At 55.2% G+C, this 20,864-nt stretch overlaps 1 protein-coding gene across 1 annotated transcript in view; it reads left to right on the top strand.

Moving 5' to 3' along the window:
- The window catches only part of NDST4 (N-deacetylase and N-sulfotransferase 4), a 167,093-nt gene that overhangs the window by 90,219 nt on the left and 56,010 nt on the right, over positions 1-20,864 (top strand). The window contains exons 6-7 of the mRNA XM_059695563.1: positions 9,157-9,342; positions 12,841-12,969. Coding sequence (XP_059551546.1) covers positions 9,157-9,342; positions 12,841-12,969 — 315 coding nt within the window. The remainder of the gene's footprint in view (positions 1-9,156; positions 9,343-12,840; positions 12,970-20,864) is intronic.

Genomic DNA, 20,864 nt, shown 5'->3' with positions numbered 1-20,864 from the left:
AGCATTGGGAAGGCCCCGGTGTAACTGCTCTGTAGTTAAATGTTGATGGCCATTTAAAGTCCATTCAGAACAATTGGCCACATTAGGTCAGTGTGGCCAAGAGCTAGGTGGGAACCCAGAAATAGGTTTTGTACAAAAATATTGGATTATCTGTTGCATCGTCAAAAGGTCACAAGTGAAATGAAGTCCATTCAACACAGGCACTGGCATGACATGGTTCTCGAGCCCGGACCATCCAGGCGGGACATGGGACACTCAGAAGCCAGGACCATCCGAGCAGGACATGGGGACACTCTGAACCTCCCCTTTCACTGTTCCCAGGACCCAGTCCATGGGTCCCTCAAGAGCCAGGAATGCCTTCTTCTTATTAGATTACTAGAGGCTCAGTGCACATAATGTGTGCACTGGTGGGAGGGGGAGGTGTCCTTCAGCCCAGCCTGCACCCTTTCCAATCTGGGACCCCTTTTTTGCCTGCAAATTAGAATTGGTATTTCATTAGCTATTAATATTCATATTGCTTAGCGCTGGATTTAGAGAAAAAAATTCCTTTTCTCATGGATTGTGTCATGGAAAGTCCTTGACTTGCTGGTCTTATATGGGCAGGTAAATGAAAAAATTCCCCTTAGACAGAAAATCTCTACAATACATATTTATCTATTTGATTTTCCTAGTGGGAGAGCAGCAACACACCCCCACCCCCCCAAATTTCTGTTTTAGCTGCAACAGCTTTGTTCTTTCCATCAGCTATTTTATTTCTGAACATGTCTAACCTCAAATGAATAAATACCACCTAAAAAATGCACTTTCATATTGGGCAGCAGTAATGGGAGGAAGTGCACTATTTATATCCCTTAAAACACATGGCTGTGAGCCTATCGGGGCCACAGCTCCATTGTGGGCACCAGTGGCCATTCCTCTGGTTCAGGGCAAAGCCTGGAAAGACGTCCTTCCCGCTTCTCAGTGTTCATGTGTTTACATCGTCTCCTAGGAGTAGCCAGAGGAGCTGCAGTTCTTCTCTAGGCTGATGCCAGGGGCAGTCGTAGCAGAGAGTTCCCCCGGAGACAAGCTAAAGACTGCTTAAAGCAGTTGTGCATGTCTAATGGAATTGTTAAGCACGAATAAATATTTCCTCTAAGCATTAAGTTTTGTTTATATTGTAGAGATCAATGAACTGCACTCAAAATGCAAAAGAAAAAGTCATGTTCCTCTGAATAAAACAAAACCTTAGCGATTTTTACACGTAAAAGTCTCGTGTGACATGCATTTACCCCATGAGGGCCACTAGCTAATTGTCGGTGGTAGGTAAACTCGTGTGTTTGGCGTCAGACCACTCTTGGTTCAGATTTCATTCTTGCCAATTACTAGGTGGGTGACCTTAGCAAATGACTTCCAATTCCTGTGCTTGATTTTTAAATATGTAAAATGGGGGTGATAGGAGTTCCTACCACACAGAGTTTTGTGAGGGTTGGATGCGATGTGTCTGTGTATGTGTGACTTTTAGCAAACTGCTGGTACATAGTGTTTCAAAAAGCTTTTGTCATTATCACTATCATCATTATAATCATCACCATCATTATCATCACCACCATCACCATCACCATCACAGTCATCACCATCACCACCATCATTATAATCATCAGCATCACAATCATCACCATCACCACAATCATTATAATCATCACCATCATCATCAACATCATCACCATCACAATCATCACCATCACCACCATCATTATAATCATCACTATCATCATCAACATCATCACCATCATCACCATCACAATCATCACCATCATCACCATCATTATCATCACAATCAACATCATCACCATCATCACCACCAACATCAGCAGCATCATCACCATCATCATCATCATCACTGTCATCATCTTTACTGTCATCATTTTCACGGCTGCCATCACTTTCAACATATTTCTTCAAGAAGTATACGATCATTCCTTTTGAAATAGGAGGAGGAGGAGGAAGATGTAGCCACCAGGTGACTTTTCCCATATTTGACATGCAAGTTGTGGACAGATACAAGACATTCGCGTTTGCCTTGCAGTCCTCCACGGAATGGGATCACTAATAGGCAATAAAGGGTTTGGTGCTACCCACAGTCTCAGGATAGCTGAGGGTCTTAGATCCTGTCCCCAGGAATAAGGGGGAACTACTGCACCCATTTTCGTATCCTGGCTTGTGGATGAATCCATAGTTTGCTTGTGGAGCCATGGTGTCTAGCTAAAGGACTGACTTCTTGGCTTTTGTCTTAGGGCGGGGCATTTAACATAGTTCTGGCCAATGAGATGAAAGCGTAAGTCACGGGTTGGGACTTCCAGGAAAGGGGGTTTGGCACACGGACTCTGCTCTCTGCCCTTGGCCTTGGTTTCTGTCTCTTGCCTTGTTTACAGCCTGACTGGCTGGAACTGAGGGATTCATCGCACGACTATGGAGGAAAGGCCAAGGGACTCAGAAATCCCACCCCTGGCACGCAGACTTCTGAACCAACCGCCCAGCTCCAGACTAACTCAAGAAAAACAAGCTCTTTTTTATAATCTACTGTTTCTGTTTTCAGTTTTGTTTTTCTGGCACCCAGTTGGAGCCCGCGTGATGGGCACATAGCGTTTGCATTTTTTTTTTTCGAATTGCCCCGCTCTCTAAAATTTGTAGACTCATAAAAGGCATATTTATATAGAATACCTGAACATAATGACCCAACACTCTTTAAGGAGTGCTGATAGTGAGATTTTATGCCTATTCATCAATCAATTACTACATAGCAGTTTTGTGAGCAGATTCTTAAAATAGTCAATAACAGCATAATGAGCTTTCACTGACTTGCTTTAATGTTATTATTTCAATGACCAAACTTGCTTTCAATGCTTAAATGACTGTGACCCAGTCAAGAGCCAAGATTCTTAAGAGATTTTATCGTTATCTAACTCCTGCCCTACTGAGCATACTCATTCAAATTAGATAATCCATCAAACACATTAGTTGCCATGTTCTTTTATTTTCCTTTTTTTTTTTTTCACTTTTGCATTTTTCAGTTTGGAAAAGTCTTTCAGCCTGTTTGTCTTACGCTCATCTATCCTGGGTGAACATTTCCATCGCTCCACTGGTACCTCTTTCCAGTGGACACCTTAGTCCCCCACAGCCGTTCCCATGGTAACCTGAGCACTATGAAGCGTGAGAAATTGTTTCCAGGCACGTGCCAGTGGAGGGGGGCAGAGCTGGTTAATGATGTGGGAGGCGGGGTGGTGCTGGATGTGATGTCATTTTGAGATGAGAACAGTACCTACACTTTGATATCCAAATATGATGTCACTTTCACATGATGGTGATAAAATGGAAATGTACTATTTTGGTCAGATTTTTGCTTGAAATATGTCAACATGTCTACAGAGAAGTATAGTAATTGAGTCATATTTATAGGAAGTTAGTTAAGTGGTCATCATTTATTTGGGTTTTTAAACATGTAGGTACCATTTATTAACATAAAATTACCTTTCGTTTGATGAAACGTGACCTATTTGACATGGTAGTCAAGGTTCCATAAAATTGAAGACAACCACAGACATGAATTAATTTAGGTCTTAGAGAGGCCTAGGCCGTCCTGGGAGTCAGATGTAATAATACCCTGAATGTAGCTGAATATGGGAGACGGGGAGGGACAGCCAACCAGAAGGATGGCTCCTACCCACCCCAAATGCTTAAGGCACTTTTCCATAAATGCATTGAGCTGACATTAAAGGGGGAAACTGACTCCGAAGGGGAATCTCATCTTGGCGCAAAAATAATATTGGAAAGAGGTTCCATCGCTCAGAGAGAGTCATAGTTCAGGCAAATCTATGTCTGCAAAGGGATGTGTTTAAATTAGTGATTCTGAACCATCGTCTGTGTAATCATGGGGACATCCCAAACGTTTGGGATTTCTCTAAAGTAGAGAATGAAGAGCATTTCAGCCAGCATCATGAAGGACAAGTCTCCCTCTTCCATCTCTCTACTTTGGGAGCAACAGGTGCGCACACATGCACACACCTCGCCTTGTACCCACATTAGTGCTTTACTCCACGAACTTAGGCCATCAGGTTGAAGATTTTTAAAAAACAAACCCTTCGATGCGTGTTGTGTGTAAATGCTCAGGCACTGAGGATGGAGATAAGATAAAGCAGGTGTTGTGTTTGCCTGAAACAAAACTCCACATGAATCTGTTGTGAAAATGGTGTGATGTGTGTGAAGGGAAGTTATTCTGAGTACCTTCTTCTTGCTTGTTTGTGCTGATAGTAACTATGGAAACGAGGACGCAGTGGGGTGGGTGATGCTATTCCTCTTTCCACTCAACTCTTCAGCCACTTAAGAATCTTGAATGTCGCCACCTCTCCCGGGTCAGACATTGTGAGAAGCTCTGAACACTTACTACCTGGTGCCGTTGCCCTTGTTGCTAAAGTGGACCTTTCCATGCAGCTGAGGCGACGAGGGGGGCAGGTGTGGACGTGTCCCCTGTGCCGTTCCCCCTCCTCAGTCCTGCTTCCCTGCTAGTCAGCTCTGCACGGGCCCCTCGCCAGAGCCTTCCTGGGATACACCTGCCGTCTGGGCACTTCGTGGTTCGTCCTGGTCCCCAAGAAGCCGCAACCCCACTGGCACCCAAGTCTCTCCTCGTCCAGCCGTCACCTCTTGATCTGAACGTGGCCAGACCCGCTCTCAGCGTCTTCACTTTGAAGTGGTGATGCTGACCTCCAAGGGCCTCAAATGCACAGAGCTCACACACCTGCCCCCTCCCCACACACCTGCCCCCTCTTTACACACCTGCGCCCTCCTCACACACCTGCCCCTCCCCACATACCTGCCCCCTCCCCACATACCTGCCCCTCCTCATATACCTGCCCCCTCCCCACACACCTGCCCCTCCCCACATACCTGCCCCCTCCTCACACACCTGCTCCCTCCCCACACACCTGCCCCCTCCTCACACACCTGCCCCCTCCCCACACACCTGCCCCTCCCCACATACTTGCCCCCTCCTCACACACCTGCCCCTCCCCACATACCTGCCCCCTCCTCACACACCTGCCCCTCCCCACATACTTGCCCCCTCCTCACACACCTGCCCCTCCTCACACACCCGCCCCTCCTCACACACCTGCCCCTCCTCACACACCCGCCCCTCCTCACACACCTGCCCCTCCTCACACACCCGCCCCTCCTCACACACCTGCCCCCTCCCCACACACCTGCCCCTCCCCACATACTTGCCCCCTCCTCACACACCTGCCCCTCCTCACACACCTGCCCCCTCCCCACACACCTGCCCCTCCCCACATACCTGCCCCCTCCTCACACACCTGCCCCTCCCCACATACTTGCCCCCTCCTCACACACCTGCCCCTCCTCACACACCCGCCCCTCCTCACACACCTGCCCCCTCCCCACACACCTGCCCCTCCCCACATACTTGCCCCCTCCCCACACACCTGCCCCTCCTCACACACCTGCCCCCTCCCCACACACCTGCCCCTCCCCACACACCTGCCCCCTCCTCACACACCTGCCCCTCCCCACACACCTGCCCCCTCCCCACACACCTGCCCCTCCCCACATACTTGCCCCCTCCTCACACACCTGCCCCTCCTCACACACCCGCCCCTCCTCACACACCCGCCCCTCCTCACACACCTGCCCCCTCCCCACACACCTGCCCCTCCCCACATACTTGCCCCCTCCCCACACACCTGCCCCTCCTCACACACCCGCCCCTCCTCACACACCTGCCCCCTCCCCACACACCTGCCCCTCCCCACACACCTGCCCCCTCCTCACACACCTGCCCCTCCCCACACACCTGCCCCTCCTCACACACCTGCCCCCTCCCGACATACCTCCCCCCTCCCCACACATCTGTCCCCTCCTTATACACTGCCCCTCCTCACACACCTGCCCCATCCCCACACACCTGCCCCATCCTCATACACCTGCCCCTCCTCACAGCCCAGGGATGGTCTTCTGAGAAAACTGCCATCAATTAGGAAAGAGCTTCAGATGCTCCCATGACAACTGTGGCTTCGTCAGGAAGACAAAACGAAATGTAATCGGAAGCCCTTCTCTTCCCTCTGAAATTGGCCCCCATCCTCTCATTGGCCGGCCCTTGTTTGCACCAAAAATGATAGAGCAGAGCAGTGTGGGAAATGCAGAATTCTGCTTTATAACCTCTCCAGTACAATCAGAGAGGGCAGGAGTATGCTCTGTTTTTCGTCAGAAATACCTACTGAAATCAAGTCCCTTGGGTCAAGGACTTGGTCACGGGCTTGGTCACGGCTTGGTCACGGGCTTGGTCACGGACTTGGTCATGGATTTGGTCATGGACTTGGTCATTGGCTTGGACATGAACTTGGTCATGATTTGGTCATTGACTTGGACACAGACTTGGTCATGATTTGGTCGTTGACTTGGACACAGTAGTAGTGAGTTGTTACAGAAGCTGAGTGTGTGAGTCTAGCAGAGACTTGGAGTAGAATTCTAGCTCTGACATCTGTGAGTGTGGCCACTCATGCCCCTTCTCTGAGCCTCAGTTTCCACATCAACAGTGACATCCAGGCCACCCCACAGGCCATCTTGAGGACCACATTCCACATGAATGTGAAACGCTTCCCCCGGATCGGGTACGAAGCACCTGTAAGCTGATGCGATCGAAGAAAAATTATACTGGACCATGTCAGTTACATTAGGGATTGGGTGCTAATTACAGTTGACGCTGTTCTAGTTTTTGAAAAATGGTGACCCTATTTTTATGTAGCCTGTGAGTTAGCACATTACCTCATTTTCCAATCGCCTGGGAACTTGAGGTCACGGTTAAACTCCCAGCAAACATTTGTGGGGTCACGTCGGCTTGTCATAGAGTTTCCTCGATCTTGTAAGAGAGGTTGTGTTAACAACTACTCACACCATACCTGAGTGTTCATGCTGTCATTCAGACGCCGTTTCTACAGTCTCAAATGCTTCCTATATTTGCCTTGGAGAGCCTCTCACATTTTGTAATTTGGGGATCTTGTGTGAGTCTGATGTTCAGGTCGCTCTTGGTTGCGGGTCTGTGTAGAGCCGGCCTTCAGCTCTGGACAGTAAGGAATGAAGGCTCCTGGCCAACAGGCCCGTCAGACGGTCGCAGGAAAGGGGTGACTGGGGAGTTACTTTTCATTGTGGGTTATCGTTTAGGTGGGAAAAGCATGAACTCCTAATTACCTGGGGTGACTGATATCCGGCTCGCTCGGGGGGTCAGAGGGGGAAGGCGACCCTGTGAGCCGAATAACTCTGAGCCCGAAATCAATACGAGCAATAAAGTCCCCTGGCTGCCCTGCCTCCTCCTCGCCCACCGAGCGCTTCCTGGTATTTCAATTCTCTCCCTGATGTTGGTTCTCATCCCTTTGTGTCTGGGACATCACCTGCTCACGGAGTGTCCCCGGCCCCAGATGTGGCCTCAGTCCCTCCTGGGACAGAAAGGAGGGCCGCGGCGGCGAGGCAAGGCGGTCAGGGCCACAGCTGCCGCTGCTGTGTTTCTCCTTCTGGGACGCAGCTGCTCAAACCTCCGCGTGAGCCGCTTGGAAGGGCCCGAGCCTGGAATACCCTGCTTTGCCCTTTCCCGCCGATCACGGCCTCTGTGCAGCCCATGCTCGGGGCCACCCCCACCAGCGGGCACAGCCCCTCACCCCCGCTCCCTCCCGGGAAGCGCACCTGCCTCACGCAGGGCAGCACCTGGCAGCTCCCCCTGCCACACATCCCCTTTGTGACCACTGGCTGGGCATCGTGGCCCCAGGGAGGGGTCAGGACGGGCGGGCCGCCCCACCCCTCACCCCACAGCGACCACGGCTGTGTGACTAGACTTCCAGCCTTCCTCGGCCCGAAAACTCGGCTCCTGGGAAATGTGTGATTCCTTGGCTCCTGCAGGGCACAGAATTGTCCCAGGCGCCTGGAGGGAGGCTCGGCTCATTTCATAGCGTTGATTTCATAACCCAGTCTCTCTGGGGTCATCACTGATCGTCACAGGTGTCAGGAAACGCGGCTCGGTGAGGAGAGGCGGGAGCGGGGCGGTGAGGTCGTGGCGGGAAGGACGGGGCGGCAGGAGGGGAGGCCCACCATCATCCTAGGGGCTGAGTGTGGACGTGACTGGGGCACCATCGCCTTGGATCCATCGCCGCCGCTCACTGTGCCGGATCCGCCAGGCTCCGGGAACCAGGGGCGTGACTGTGGAGTCAGCACTGGGCTGTGCTGGCTCAGGCACACACACACTGATGCACACTCAGCATACACACTCACACACTGCACATACACTCACACTCACACACTCACTCATACACACACACACAGTCACGCACTCACACACTCACACTCACACACTCACTCATACACACTCACACACACTCACACGCATTCACGCACTCACACACTCACTCATACACACTCACACACACTCACACGCATTCACGCACTCACACACTCACTCATACACACTCACACACACACTCACTCACACTCACACACACACAACCTCACACTCTCACACACACACACACACACTCACACTCTCATACACTCACACACGCACACACCACACATACACACACATGCACACACTCACATACACACACACTGCTCATATACACACTCTCACACACTCGCACTCACATGCTCACACTCACACACACACACACACTCACACACACACTCTCACACACTCACCACACATATACACACACATAAAAACACTCATGTACACACTCATGCACACTCATATACACACACACTACACATATGCACACTCGCACACACGAACACACACACTCACACACACACACACATGCACTGTGCTCTGTCGTCTCCCGTATTGGGCTCGGTAACACTTTTTCTCTGTATCCGTCTGAGGAAAGGCGTGTCTTAGCTCTCTCCCCAGCTCTCTGCAGTCAGCATTCCGAATCCCCCACACCCACAGGCCCAGGGGGGCACCGCCGGCCACACCGTCCAAGCTCCATACGCCGCGAGCTGCCGACGGACGTGGCTGCTGTTCCTCTGCCTCTCCCGGTGGGGAGGACGGAGTGTGTCCCCCGCAGCGGCCGCGGCCGCCCTCACTGAGTCCAGCGGCCCCACACTGACGTCCATCTCTTTCAGGAGCACGGCATCCCCGTCGACATGGGCTACGCCGTGGCCCCGCACCACTCGGGCGTCTACCCGGTGCACGGGCAGCTGTACGCGGCCTGGAAGCAGGTGTGGGGCGTCCAGGTGACCAGCACGGAGGAGTACCCGCACCTGAAGCCCGCGCGCCACCGCAGGGGCTTTGTCCACGACGGCATCATGGTGAGCTCCGTGGGTGGGCACCCCGGTCCCTCACAGCACCCCCCCTCCCTCACAGCACCCTGGTCCCTCACAGCACCCAGCTCTCTCACAGCACCCCAGTCCCTCACAGCACCCCAACTCCCTCACAGCACCCCGGTCCCTCACAGCACCCCAACTCCCTCACAGCACCCCAGTCCCTCACAGCACCCATCTCCCTCACAGATCCCTCACAGCACCCAGCTCCCACAGAGCACCCAGCTCCTCACAGCACCCAGCTCCCTCACAGCACCCAGCTCCCTCACAGCACCCATCTCCCTCACAGCACCCAGCTCCCACACAGCACCCAGCTCCCTCACAGCACCCCGGTCCCTCACAGCCCCCCGCTCCCTCACAGCACCCCGCTCCCTCACAGCACCCCGGTCCCTCACAGCACCCAGCTCCCTCACAGCACCCAGCTCCCTCACAGCACCCATCTCCCACACAGCACCCAGCTCCCTCACAGCACCCTGGTCCCTCACAGCACCCATCTCCCTCACAGCACCCCGGTCCCTCACAGCACCCATCTCCCTCACAGCACCCAGCTCCCACAGAGCACCCAGCTCCCTCACAGCACCCAGCTCCCTCACAGCACCCAGCTCCCTCACAGCACCCCCAGTCCCTCAGAGCACCCAGCTCCCTCACAGCACCCATCTCCCTCACAGCACCCAGCTCCCACACAGCACCCAGCTCCCTCACAGCACCCCGGTCCCTCACAGCCCCCCACTCCCTCACAGCACCCCGGTCCCTCACAGCACCCCGGTCCCTCACAGCACCCCAGCTCCCTCACAGCACCCCCAGTCCCTCAGAGCACCCAGCTCCCTCACAGCACCCCCAGTCCCTCACAGCACCCAGCTCCCTCACAGCACCCATCTCCCTCACAGCTCCCTCACAGCACCCCAGCTCCCTCACAGCACCCCAGCTCCTTCACAGCACCCCAACTTCCTCACACAGCACCCATCTCCCTCACAGATCCCTCACAGCACCCAGCTCCCACAGAGCACCCAGCTCCTCACAGCACCCAGCTCCCTCACAGCACCCAGCTCCCTCACAGCACCCATCTCCCTCACAGCACCCAGCTCCCACACAGCACCCAGCTCCCTCACAGCACCCCGGTCCCTCACAGCACCCCCCCTCCCTCACAGCACCCTGGTCCCTCACAGCACCCAGCTCTCTCACAGCACCCCAGTCCCTCACAGCACCCCAACTCCCTCACAGCACCCCGGTCCCTCACAGCACCCCAACTCCCTCACAGCACCCCAGTCCCTCACAGCACCCATCTCCCTCACAGCACCCAGCTCCCACACAGCACCCAGCTCCCTCACAGCACCCATCTCCCTCACAGCACCCAGCTCCCACACAGCACCCAGCTCCCTCACAGCACCCCGGTCCCTCACAGCCCCCCGCTCCCTCACAGCACCCCGGTCCCTCACAGCACCCCAGTCCCTCACAGCACCCAGCTCCCTCACAGCACCCAGCTCCCTCACAGCACCCATCTCCCACACAGCACCCAGCTCCCTCACAGCACCCTGGTCCCTCACAGCACCCATCTCCCTCACAGCACCCCGGTCCCTCACAGCACCCATCTCCCTCACAGCACCCAGCTCCCACAGAGCACCCAGCTCCCTCACAGCACCCAGCTCCCTCACAGCACCCCCAGTCCCTCAGAGCACCCAGCTCCCTCACAGCACCCAGCTCCCTCACAGCACCCATCTCCCTCACAGCACCCAGCTCCCACACAGCACCCAGCTCCCTCACAGCACCCCGGTCCCTCACAGCCCCCCACTCCCTCACAGCACCCCGGTCCCTCACAGCACCCCGGTCCCTCACAGCACCCCAGCTCCCTCACAGCACCCCCAGTCCCTCAGAGCACCCAGCTCCCTCACAGCACCCCCAGTCCCTCACAGCACCCAGCTCCCTCACAGCACCCATCTCCCTCACAGCTCCCTCACAGCACCCCAGCTCCCTCACAGCACCCCAGCTCCTTCACAGCACCCCAACTTCCTCACACAGCACCCAGCTCCCTCACACAGCAGCCCAGCTCCTGCCGTACATGGTGGTGACAGGCCACACAGGATGCGCTGGCCGCACGCTGGCCCCTGAAGCTGGGGGTGGGGGTGGGAGGGTGGGGGCTTGGCAAGTGCAAGTCAAGTTCCACATCTTGGAAAGGGTGTCCCATGGCGGCGATCCCTGCAGGGGGAGCACCGCTCAGCCAGAAGCCGGGGTCACAGGTGGCGAGCGCAGAAGCGGAGGCGGGAGCCTCTTCCACCTCCGCTGCAGGCAGGCGGTAAGGAGTGAGGGTCCCACACTGTGAAAGCCCCGGACTGCGAGAGGGATGTCTGGCTGCCGGCTTAGGCGGACAGCCCTGAGGGGTCCTGGACAGCAGGAGGGCACAGGCCTGGCTGAGGGACCCCCCCACCACCAACAACAGTGCACAAATCTCATGCACCGGGCCTCTAGTTCTGAAATAAAAACATTCCTTTTAACCAATACTACAGGCACCTGTTTACCTTGACTTTTCTTACAAGCTATTATGGAAATTAAGCAAAGAATAAATAAAATCACAGCTACTCCGTACAACTGGATGCATTTTCCCGTTAGATTGGGAGTAGCTTATTATTCCAAATAAGTTCTCAGGATAAAATCATTTCCTTGCCTTCTCTGTGGCACGTTCAGATTTACAACAGAATTCACCACAGAATATGCCCGAGGCAGCCATCAGGTCACGTGGCCACTTCTGTGATTGACATTTCCATTCCGAGGACAGTGAGGACAGCACCAGGCGAGGTGGGGGCGTGATGAGAACCTACCTATCCCGGAGCCCAGAGCCGTGTCCGGCCGCAACTCAGAGGCAAGGAGAGGACGCCCAATGCCCTGGAAGTGGAACCTGGGGGAACCCCTCCTTTGAGTTAACTTAACCCTAAGAGGGCCTGAATTTGGCCAACCCTCTCATCTAATGAGCTCAGGAGGGGGGTGGGGGCGATTTATAGGCCTGAGTGCAAAGGCTTTAGCACATGGACGCCAGAAAGACGGACACGTGAGTCTCAGCAAATTCAGGCCGAAACACGGCTGGGGCAGGTGACACACGGACACACGGACACTGTCCTACTCCAGACACCTCGTGAGGAGGCGGGGCTTTGGAAAAGACAGCGATGCCGGGAACGGAGGCAGCAGGAGAAGAGGAGCCCAAACAGGAGGTGGAGGGGCTCACGGAAGAGCCACAGGCTGCGCAGGGCGGTGAGGATGGTCACTGGGTGGCACCATTCACGGGTCCCCCGGAGTCGGAGCCGACTCGAGGGCACATAACACACACCGTTAGCTTTGAAGTGACAACTCCCTCCATATTTACGCGATCGCGCCATCCTCAGCTCTCGATTCCTGTAGACCTGGGCGTCAGCACCAGGGCAGCGCCGTGGGCACGCGGCGTGCGGACGGGGCCTGTCAGTGGCGCTGGGTAACGCCCTGTCCCCGTTCCCCCCTCAGGTCCTCCCCCGGCAGACCTGCGGGCTGTTCACCCACACCATCTTCTACAAGGAGTACCCCGGGGGACCCCAGGAGCTGGACAAGAGCATCCAGGGAGGCGAGCTCTTCCTCACGGTCCTGCTGAACCCAGTACGTACCCCCTGACGCCCTCCCCCACCCCCCACCCCCCGAAACATCGGGATTCGCGAACGTGCACCTCATTCTGTGTCTGTGCTCAGCCCTTCCTCAGCCATCACGGGATGAGGCCAGCCCGGCCAGAGAGAAATCAGACCACACGTCCGAGTTGGCACCTCTCTGGTTGTCTTAGATCCAGGCAAGCTCAGATTTGTTCCAAAGACAGTGTTGGCCCGAGCTGGTGTAGCTCAGTGGATAGAGCATCGGCCTGCAGACTGAAGGGTCCCGGGTTCGATTCCCCATCAGGGCACATGCCTGGGTTGTGGGCTCGGTCCCCAGTAGGGAGTGTGCAGGAGGCAGCCGATCCATGATTCTCTCTCATCATTGATGTTTCTATCTCCCTCTCTGAAATCAATACAAATAATTTAAAAAATAAAAATAAAAGGCAGTGCTGAGCAGAGCACCCCGGTGTCCCGCAGCCCCTCGGGTGGCTCCTGGCCGAGCTGCAGTGGAGACACATTAGGGCACTCTGCAGCCAGGACCCGTCCTCACCCTGTCGCCAGGCGCTAGTAAGCTGAGTTTGCTCCTGGCCGGTGGCCCAGGGGACACCCTACCTTCCTTCCTGCCCGGGAAGTGCTCTCAGTGCAAACCGGCTGCACACACGTGGCCACGTGTGTCCTGTGATTGAGGGTCCACTGAGGCCTCTTTAAAAAGCTCCACCCATTTTATTTGGGGACTCGGGTCTCCAGGTGAGGGGTGCGGACAGCACCTACTGGTGTGACGTCAGCACGGCCCATCCAGCCGCGTGGGAGGTTACCCCAGCCCAGGTCAGCGCTCCGCAGGGACGCAGGGGCCCGGATGGGCAGAGGGGTCAGGAGTGAGGTCCTGTGCTGATGGAGGCGGACAGTCCCGGGACCTGCGGGCCGCCCGCGGGGCACTCGCGGGTGATGCGGGAGGTGTGGTCCGAGGGCCAGCGGGCGGAGACCCAGGGGACCCAGTGTTTCAGGTCAAGTTTGAAGGCAGGAATGACCACGGGAACCTAGCGCTTTGGTCTGTGGGCCAGGCAGGACTTGAGCCCCCAAGGTGATGGCTGGGAGGGAGCTCAGCCCACGGACAGACGGACGGGAGAAGCGAGCGTTGAGGCTGCTGGATGATTCCAGCAAGTCTGCAGGGAATGGGCTGCAGGGGAGGAGCAGAGGGGAGGAAGGGGAGGGAGAGGAGGAGAGGAAGGGGAGGGGGGGAAGGAGAGGGGAGGGGACAGGGTAGGGGAGGGGAGGAGGAATAATCACAGGACCCGGCCTTCACCTGGGCCTAGTCGTTCGGCCCAGCATCGCTTACAGCTTTGTCAGAGTGAACGGCATCTCCTTAGTGTTTCTCCAAACGACACTGAGGGAGCCACCTGTGAGCCCGCGGGTGTGAAGGTGTGGCATCCGCCTCCGTGAGGTCATGTGCAAGCCCTGAGGAGCGTTTCTATCCTGCCTGTGGCTTCTTCTAGCGTTTTCCTGGCTTCCTGTCTTACGCTTAAGCCCTTCATCCATTTCGCAAGTTTATTCTTGCGTGTGGTGCACGTTGGTGGCCTGGTTTCATTGTTTTGCCTGCACCTGCCCCATTTTCCAGCACCATTTCCTGAAGAGACTGACTCCATTGGACACGGACAATAGGGTGGTGAAGGCCTGGGTGGGGGTGGTGGGTATAAGAAGTCAGTAGGGCAGTGGTTCTCAACCTTCCTAACGCCGCGACCCTTTAATACAGTTCCTCATGTTGTGGTGACCCCCGACCATAACATTATTTTCATTGCTACGTCATAACTGTTATTTTGCTGCTGTTATGAATCGTCATGTAAATATCTGATATGCAGGATGTATTTTCATTGTTACAAATCCAACATACTTAAAGCATAGTGATTAATCACAAAAACAATATGTAATTATAGATGTGTTTTCTGATGGTCTTAGGCGACCAATCCCTGTGAAAGGGTCGTTCGACCCCCAAAGGGGTCGCGACCCACAGGTTGGCGACCCACAGGTTGAAAACCGCTGCAATAGGGGGAAAGGGGACATATGTAATACTTTCAAGAAGAAAGATTTTTTCAAAAAAGAGCATTTGTGTTCTAACCGAGCCCACTCCCAGAGGAGAGGCCTGGGTGCATTAGGGGAGGCGCCCGTCGGCTTTTCGGGGGGACGTGTGTTTGTAGCGGGAAGCACTCGAGGTCCCAGACAGATGAGCACGTTCTCCACCCACCGTCCGGACCGACCGCGCGTGGGTCTGTGAGGTCTGGGCCTTGCGCAGGATGCGTGATACTCGTGTTGGTGCGAACTCCGAGGACGAGCGACTGTTCGAATTTCCCTTCTTCCTTTCATTGGTGGTCGGCATTCCCGTGCCCTGGCAATACTGTAGGCCCTCGGAACACTGGCGCCTCTCTGTACGGCGGTTTTCTCTGTGGGCTCCTCTCATCTACACATGTCTGTCCCTAAGGCTGGCCTTACGATGTGGGTGAAAGGATGAAGGAGGCGGCGATAGTACCTGCACAGACGGTAATGTTAACATGCAGCTTCGCCGGGCACCTTGCAATGATAGGCCAAAGCCAGCGAGACAGGAGGTGACCGGGAGTGATGGGAAGGCCCCCAAGTTGCTTTCTTAGAAAACAGTGCTATCATTTCAGCTTTAAATAGGGATGAACATCATGTAAGGACAGACGACATCGGCCAGGGAATCGTACGGGCTGCATCGCGATGCGCGTGCCCTGTTGAACTGAAGTTGTCCAGACCAGCGGTCGCCAACCACCGGTGGTCCATAAGGTCTGAAAGGTTGGTGACCGCTGGTCCAGATAACTGAAGAGTGTCTGGGGTTTTTTGTTGTTTCGTTTGTTTGTTTGTTTTGTTTTTAAGAGTGTCTATCTGTGGTGATGTGGAACCTGTCGCTTTTAGCGTCTCCTCAGATGCGAAGAGTCTTGATTCTATTCCGATCCAGTGAGACCTGGTACATACATCCTTTCATTGTAAAACGTACAAAATGCAAAGGGGATTCAGTTTTTTTTTTTCCTTTTTTATTTTTTTATTCCTCACCCGAGGATATTTTTCCATTGCTTTTTTTTAAAATATATTTTATTGATTTTTTACAGAGAGGAAGGGAGAGGGATAGAGAGTTAGAAACATCGATGAGAGAGAAACATTGATCAGCTGCCTCCTGCACACTCCCCACTGGGGATGTGCCTGCAGCCAAGATACATGCCCTTGACCAGAATCGAACCTGGGACCCTTGAGTCCGCAGGCCGATGCTCTATCCACTGAGCCAAACCGGTTAGGGCTTCCCATTGCTTTTCAGAGAGAGTGGAAGAGAGAGGGAAAGACAGAGAGAAACATCCGTGTGAGAGAGAGACACATCGATTGGTTGCCTCCTGCACGAGGCCCGACGAGGGCCCGGGCCGGGGAGGAGCCTGTGACTAAAATACGTGCCTTTAACCGGCATCGAATCTGATCCCCGTGGGTCTGCAGGCTGGCGCTCTATCCACTGAGCCGAACCGGCTAGGGCCAAAGTGGGTTTGATTTTAAATACCACAGGCCAACAGTATACATTTGGTTTTGCTCTGTGAGTGTAAGGTGGTAGGAGAGGGCGCAGTTAGCATGCAGACCATGAGAGGATGGGATGAGCGAGCGGGAGAGAGGCAGGGGTGAGGCCCCCAGGGGAGGGGGACGCAAGCCCGTCTGGGGGTGCTGGCCGCGCTGTGGCCGCCAGACTGCACGGGCCATGTGGGTCCGGGTACTTTCCGGAGTCATTTGTAGGGACACACCCTCGGAGGCCAATTACAGCTGGGACAGTCTGTGGGGGGATGTCCCCGTGTCTCTCTCCAGGGTGCGTGACAGTAGAATCAGCAGCCGCACAGTTCTTTCCCGTGGCGGGAGCTCACCGCCTGAGAAGGGGCTGGACTCTGTAACCTGCGATGTCCAGCGGCTGCCCTACCGTCAGGGGCCCACGTGGTGCCAACACCAGCGCGTCCCTCCCGCTCCCAACGCTGGGTCCACGTTTCTGGGTGTCGCCCCTAAACCAGACCCCCGCCCTTTCTGTGCCCGAAAGTATGGGATACGTTTTTTGTGCGTGTGATCTTCCACGTTTTTAATGTTGCCTCTTGCTGCATCCTGTTTCCTCACGCGTGCCGAGATGCCCTCCGTTCCTAACAGACCCTGAGACGGGCCACACACACTGGGGCTCGGCCCGCATCCTGGCTCGCGGGGCTGCCTGCGTTCCTCGGTGCCAACTCGCTCTGCCCAAACGCATCGGGCGATTGAAAATTAACTGCGAGGAGGCCCCTCTGACTGGCATTGCCAAGAGCAGCCAGGCAGCCGCGACTTCACATTCAGACGGCTCCCTCCTCTTCTCAGGTGCCCACACGGCCTCCTCACATATTGGCATTTCCCTGCCCGCTCCACACTGTCAAATGCTCACCTGTATTTCCCTGGTGCCAAATCCTCCCCGGATTTTCAATGCAATCTTTGTTCCGACAGGAAGAAATATACTTTAATCAGGGGTGAGCTGGAGCGGCTTATGCAAGGTGAGCCGCATCGCTCAGGCCCAGACACGTCCCGGTGAAATGCGCAGGCGGACAGCGCGAAGGAGGGGGCGGCTCAGCCGAGGTGTCCCCGCGGCTGGCGGGCGGGAGATGAATGTGCCCTCCCGGGTGTAGCTGCCCTCCCGCCTCATTTTATTTTCCTGTTGCACAAGAACAATGTGAAAATGGAACTTTCCAAGTTTTCTTAATGAATATGTTTAAAGAGGCTCAGACTGTAGAATTCTCTCCGGTGGCGATGCTGGAGCAGAAAACCTACGACGGGTTCCCAAGAGCAAAGAGGTGCCTACACTCCCCACCGCTGGCCTGTGTGGGGGCCAATTGCAAATTCTGGAGAACTTGAAGCTGACCCTGGAGCACAGTGGGCAGCAGTGACATGCTTCTCCACGTGCTGCCACTGGGCCGCACACTCCTGGGCCGCACACACCAGGCTGCACACACCTGACTGCACACACCTGACTGCACACACCTGACTACACACACCTGACTGCACACATGAGGCTGCACACACCTGACTGCACACATGAGGCTGCACACACCTGGGCAGCACAACGAGCTCCCTGCTCCATGTCTGTCCATCTGGGAGGTCCCAAGGGGAGTGACCTGCAGGATCGGACTGAAACCAACTCTCTGACATCCCCTGAGGAGTCCCAAATTGCAAGAGGGCGCAGACCAGGCCGAGGGACCCCACCAGTGCACGATCGGGCTGGGGAGGGGCCGTGGGAGGGCTCCAGGGCATGTCTGGCTCATCTTGCTCAGTCCCAGTCGGCCAGACCCCAGCAGCAAGCTAACCTGCTGGTGGGAGCATCTGCCCCCTGGTGGCCAGTGCACGTCATAGCGAGCAGTTGAGCAGTCTTCGCATATCATTAGCATATTATGCTTTGATTGGTTGTTCGGTTGTTCTGCCGTTTGGTCTATTTGCATATTACCCTTTTATTATACAGGATAAATTCAGGTCCAGCTGCTCTCCCAGCCGAGCTCCGGGCCTGGTCAGGGTCGTGGAGGCAGTGAGCCTTCTGGGAGCCGGGGGCTCAGCATGGAGAACCGCCTCCCGTGGGGCCAGCACGGCCCTGCTGAGGGTGGAGACTGCGGGAAATCCTATTTCCGTTTTCGGGAAGACCGCACGCACCCCTTCTTTTTCTCGACCTGCTTTTTAAACTTCTCTTCGAGATTTGCAGGCCTCGCCTCTCCAAAAGCACATGGTCACCAGTCTCCTGACTCACAGTCCCAGCTGGGCCTGCACCCTCTGGGGTCCCGGGACCCTGAAAGGCGGGACCAGCAGCTCTGGGGTGGGGAGGTGGGGAAGCCGTGCTGCCTCCCAGTGGGACCAGCGTGGGTTCTGTGGGATTCCCACCACGGATCCTGGCAATGAGGACTTCGGAGGGGAAAGGGCGCCAAGGCCTCAGAGCAGGACGTGCTTGTCTGCAAACCCGCCCTGTCCCCCTGTCCAGCGGGAGGAAGGAGCCGCCCCGTCCCACGGACGCGTGGACGCCCTCCTCGCGCCCGCTCTCCCAGGTGCTGCAGGCGGCACCTGCACCCTACACGCCCAAACCCAGAGCAAGCCGTGAAATTACATTGTTTTTTCCACTTCATTTCCCTGGGAAAATAAGTGAGAGCAGCAGCACTGCGTGGGGGAGTCTGTTTCATGGAGCGTGGCCGCGTCATTTCTCTTCCCAGAGCGCGTGGGGGGGTGGGCGGGCGCGGCGCCTCAGCACGAGTGCACTTTCAACAGCAGGATGCAGCCTCCTGCTTGTGTTCATGTTCGTCACTAGATAAGGCTTTTCGCTGCTTTGAGTGACGTGATGGGATGGGATGGGATGGGATGGGATGGGATGGGATGGGATGGGATGGGATGGGATGGGGTGGGATGGGATGGGATGGGATGGGATGTACAGATGTGAGGGGCACAGTGCTCTGGGCCTCGGGGGTCCTTTGGAAGTGAAACAGTGAATTCGTGGCAATGAGAACAATCCCTCTGTCGGCGTGACCTGGACGGTGGGTGGGGCAGCAGCGAGGCAGGGGCTGAGGTCAGGAGGTGGAAGTGGAAGGTGTGTGCTTCGTCTGTGAGTCCCCCCCTCCCCCCAGAGTAAAATTCCCGACTGTATTCTCCCTTCTGCTGACCGTGCAGCATCGGAGCCCACGTCTCGTTTCCGTTCTGAGGTGCCGTCACGGGCGAGGCTGTTTGGACCACTTCTGAGGGTCCCACTTGGGTGTTTACTGCTTCTCTTTCCCTGCCTCCCCTCGGAGTCAGATATTTCAAAGATAAAAATATGAACGCTCTTCTTTTTTTAATGTATTTTTATTGATTTCAGAGAGGAAGGGAGAGGGAGAGAGATATAGGAACATCAATGAGGAAGAGAATTATGGGTCCGCTGCCTCCTGCACACCCCACTGGGGATCGAGCCCGCAGCCCGGGCCTGTGCCCTGACCAGGAATCGAACCGTGACCTCCTGGTTCACAGGTCAACGCTCAACCACTGAGCCACGCCGGCCGGGCTGAACTTTTTTCTAAAACATGTCGATAGATTTGTATTTTTGCATTTCAGGAAATCGAATTACTTGTCTCAGTTTTTCCCTGAGTGGCCTGTGTACTGATAGAATAAGGTGTATTCATCTAATTGCTAAATTGCTGGCATTCATTGAGGAATTGTTTTTAATCCTAACCTGGGGATATGTTTTTATTGGTTTTAGAGAGAGGAAGGGAGAGGGGGGAAAGAGAGAGAAACATCAATGTAAGAGAGAAACCTCGATTGGTTGCCTCCCATACTCACCCAGGCCAGGGATCGAACCCACTCCCCAGGCATGTGCCTTGACCAGGACTCGAATTCACAACCTTTAGGGGCTAGGGCGACACTCCAAACCCCTGAGCTACACGGCTCAGGGCACACTGAGGCGTTTGCTTATTTTTAAGTCTTACCATTTCCACACACACAGTCTCATCAGGAGCTGTCACAGGGTCCTGTCACTGAAGTTAGCTTCCATTGATGTTTATATATTACACTAGAGGCCCGGTGCATGAAATTCATGCACAGGGAGGGGGTGGGGGATTCCCTCAGCCTGGCCTGCATCCTCTCACAATCTGGGACCACTGGCTCCTAACTGCTGGCCTGCCTGCCTGCCTGATCGCCCCTAACCACTCACCTGCCTGCCTGATTGCCCCTAACCACTCACCTGCCTGCCTGATCGCCCCTAACCACCTCTTCCTCAGCCCCCACCACAGTGGCTTCATCTGGAATGATGTCTGGAAGGTCATTTGTCTGTCGGGTCTAATTAGCATATTACACTTTTATTATTATAGACTAGAGGCCCCGTGCACAAAAATTTGTGCACTCGGGGCGGGTGGGGGG

This window comes from Myotis daubentonii, chromosome 5 (genome assembly GCF_963259705.1).
Source record: "Myotis daubentonii chromosome 5, mMyoDau2.1, whole genome shotgun sequence".
Taxonomy (NCBI): domain Eukaryota; kingdom Metazoa; phylum Chordata; class Mammalia; order Chiroptera; family Vespertilionidae; genus Myotis; species Myotis daubentonii.
This window is presented reverse-complemented; position numbering and strand designations above follow the sequence as displayed.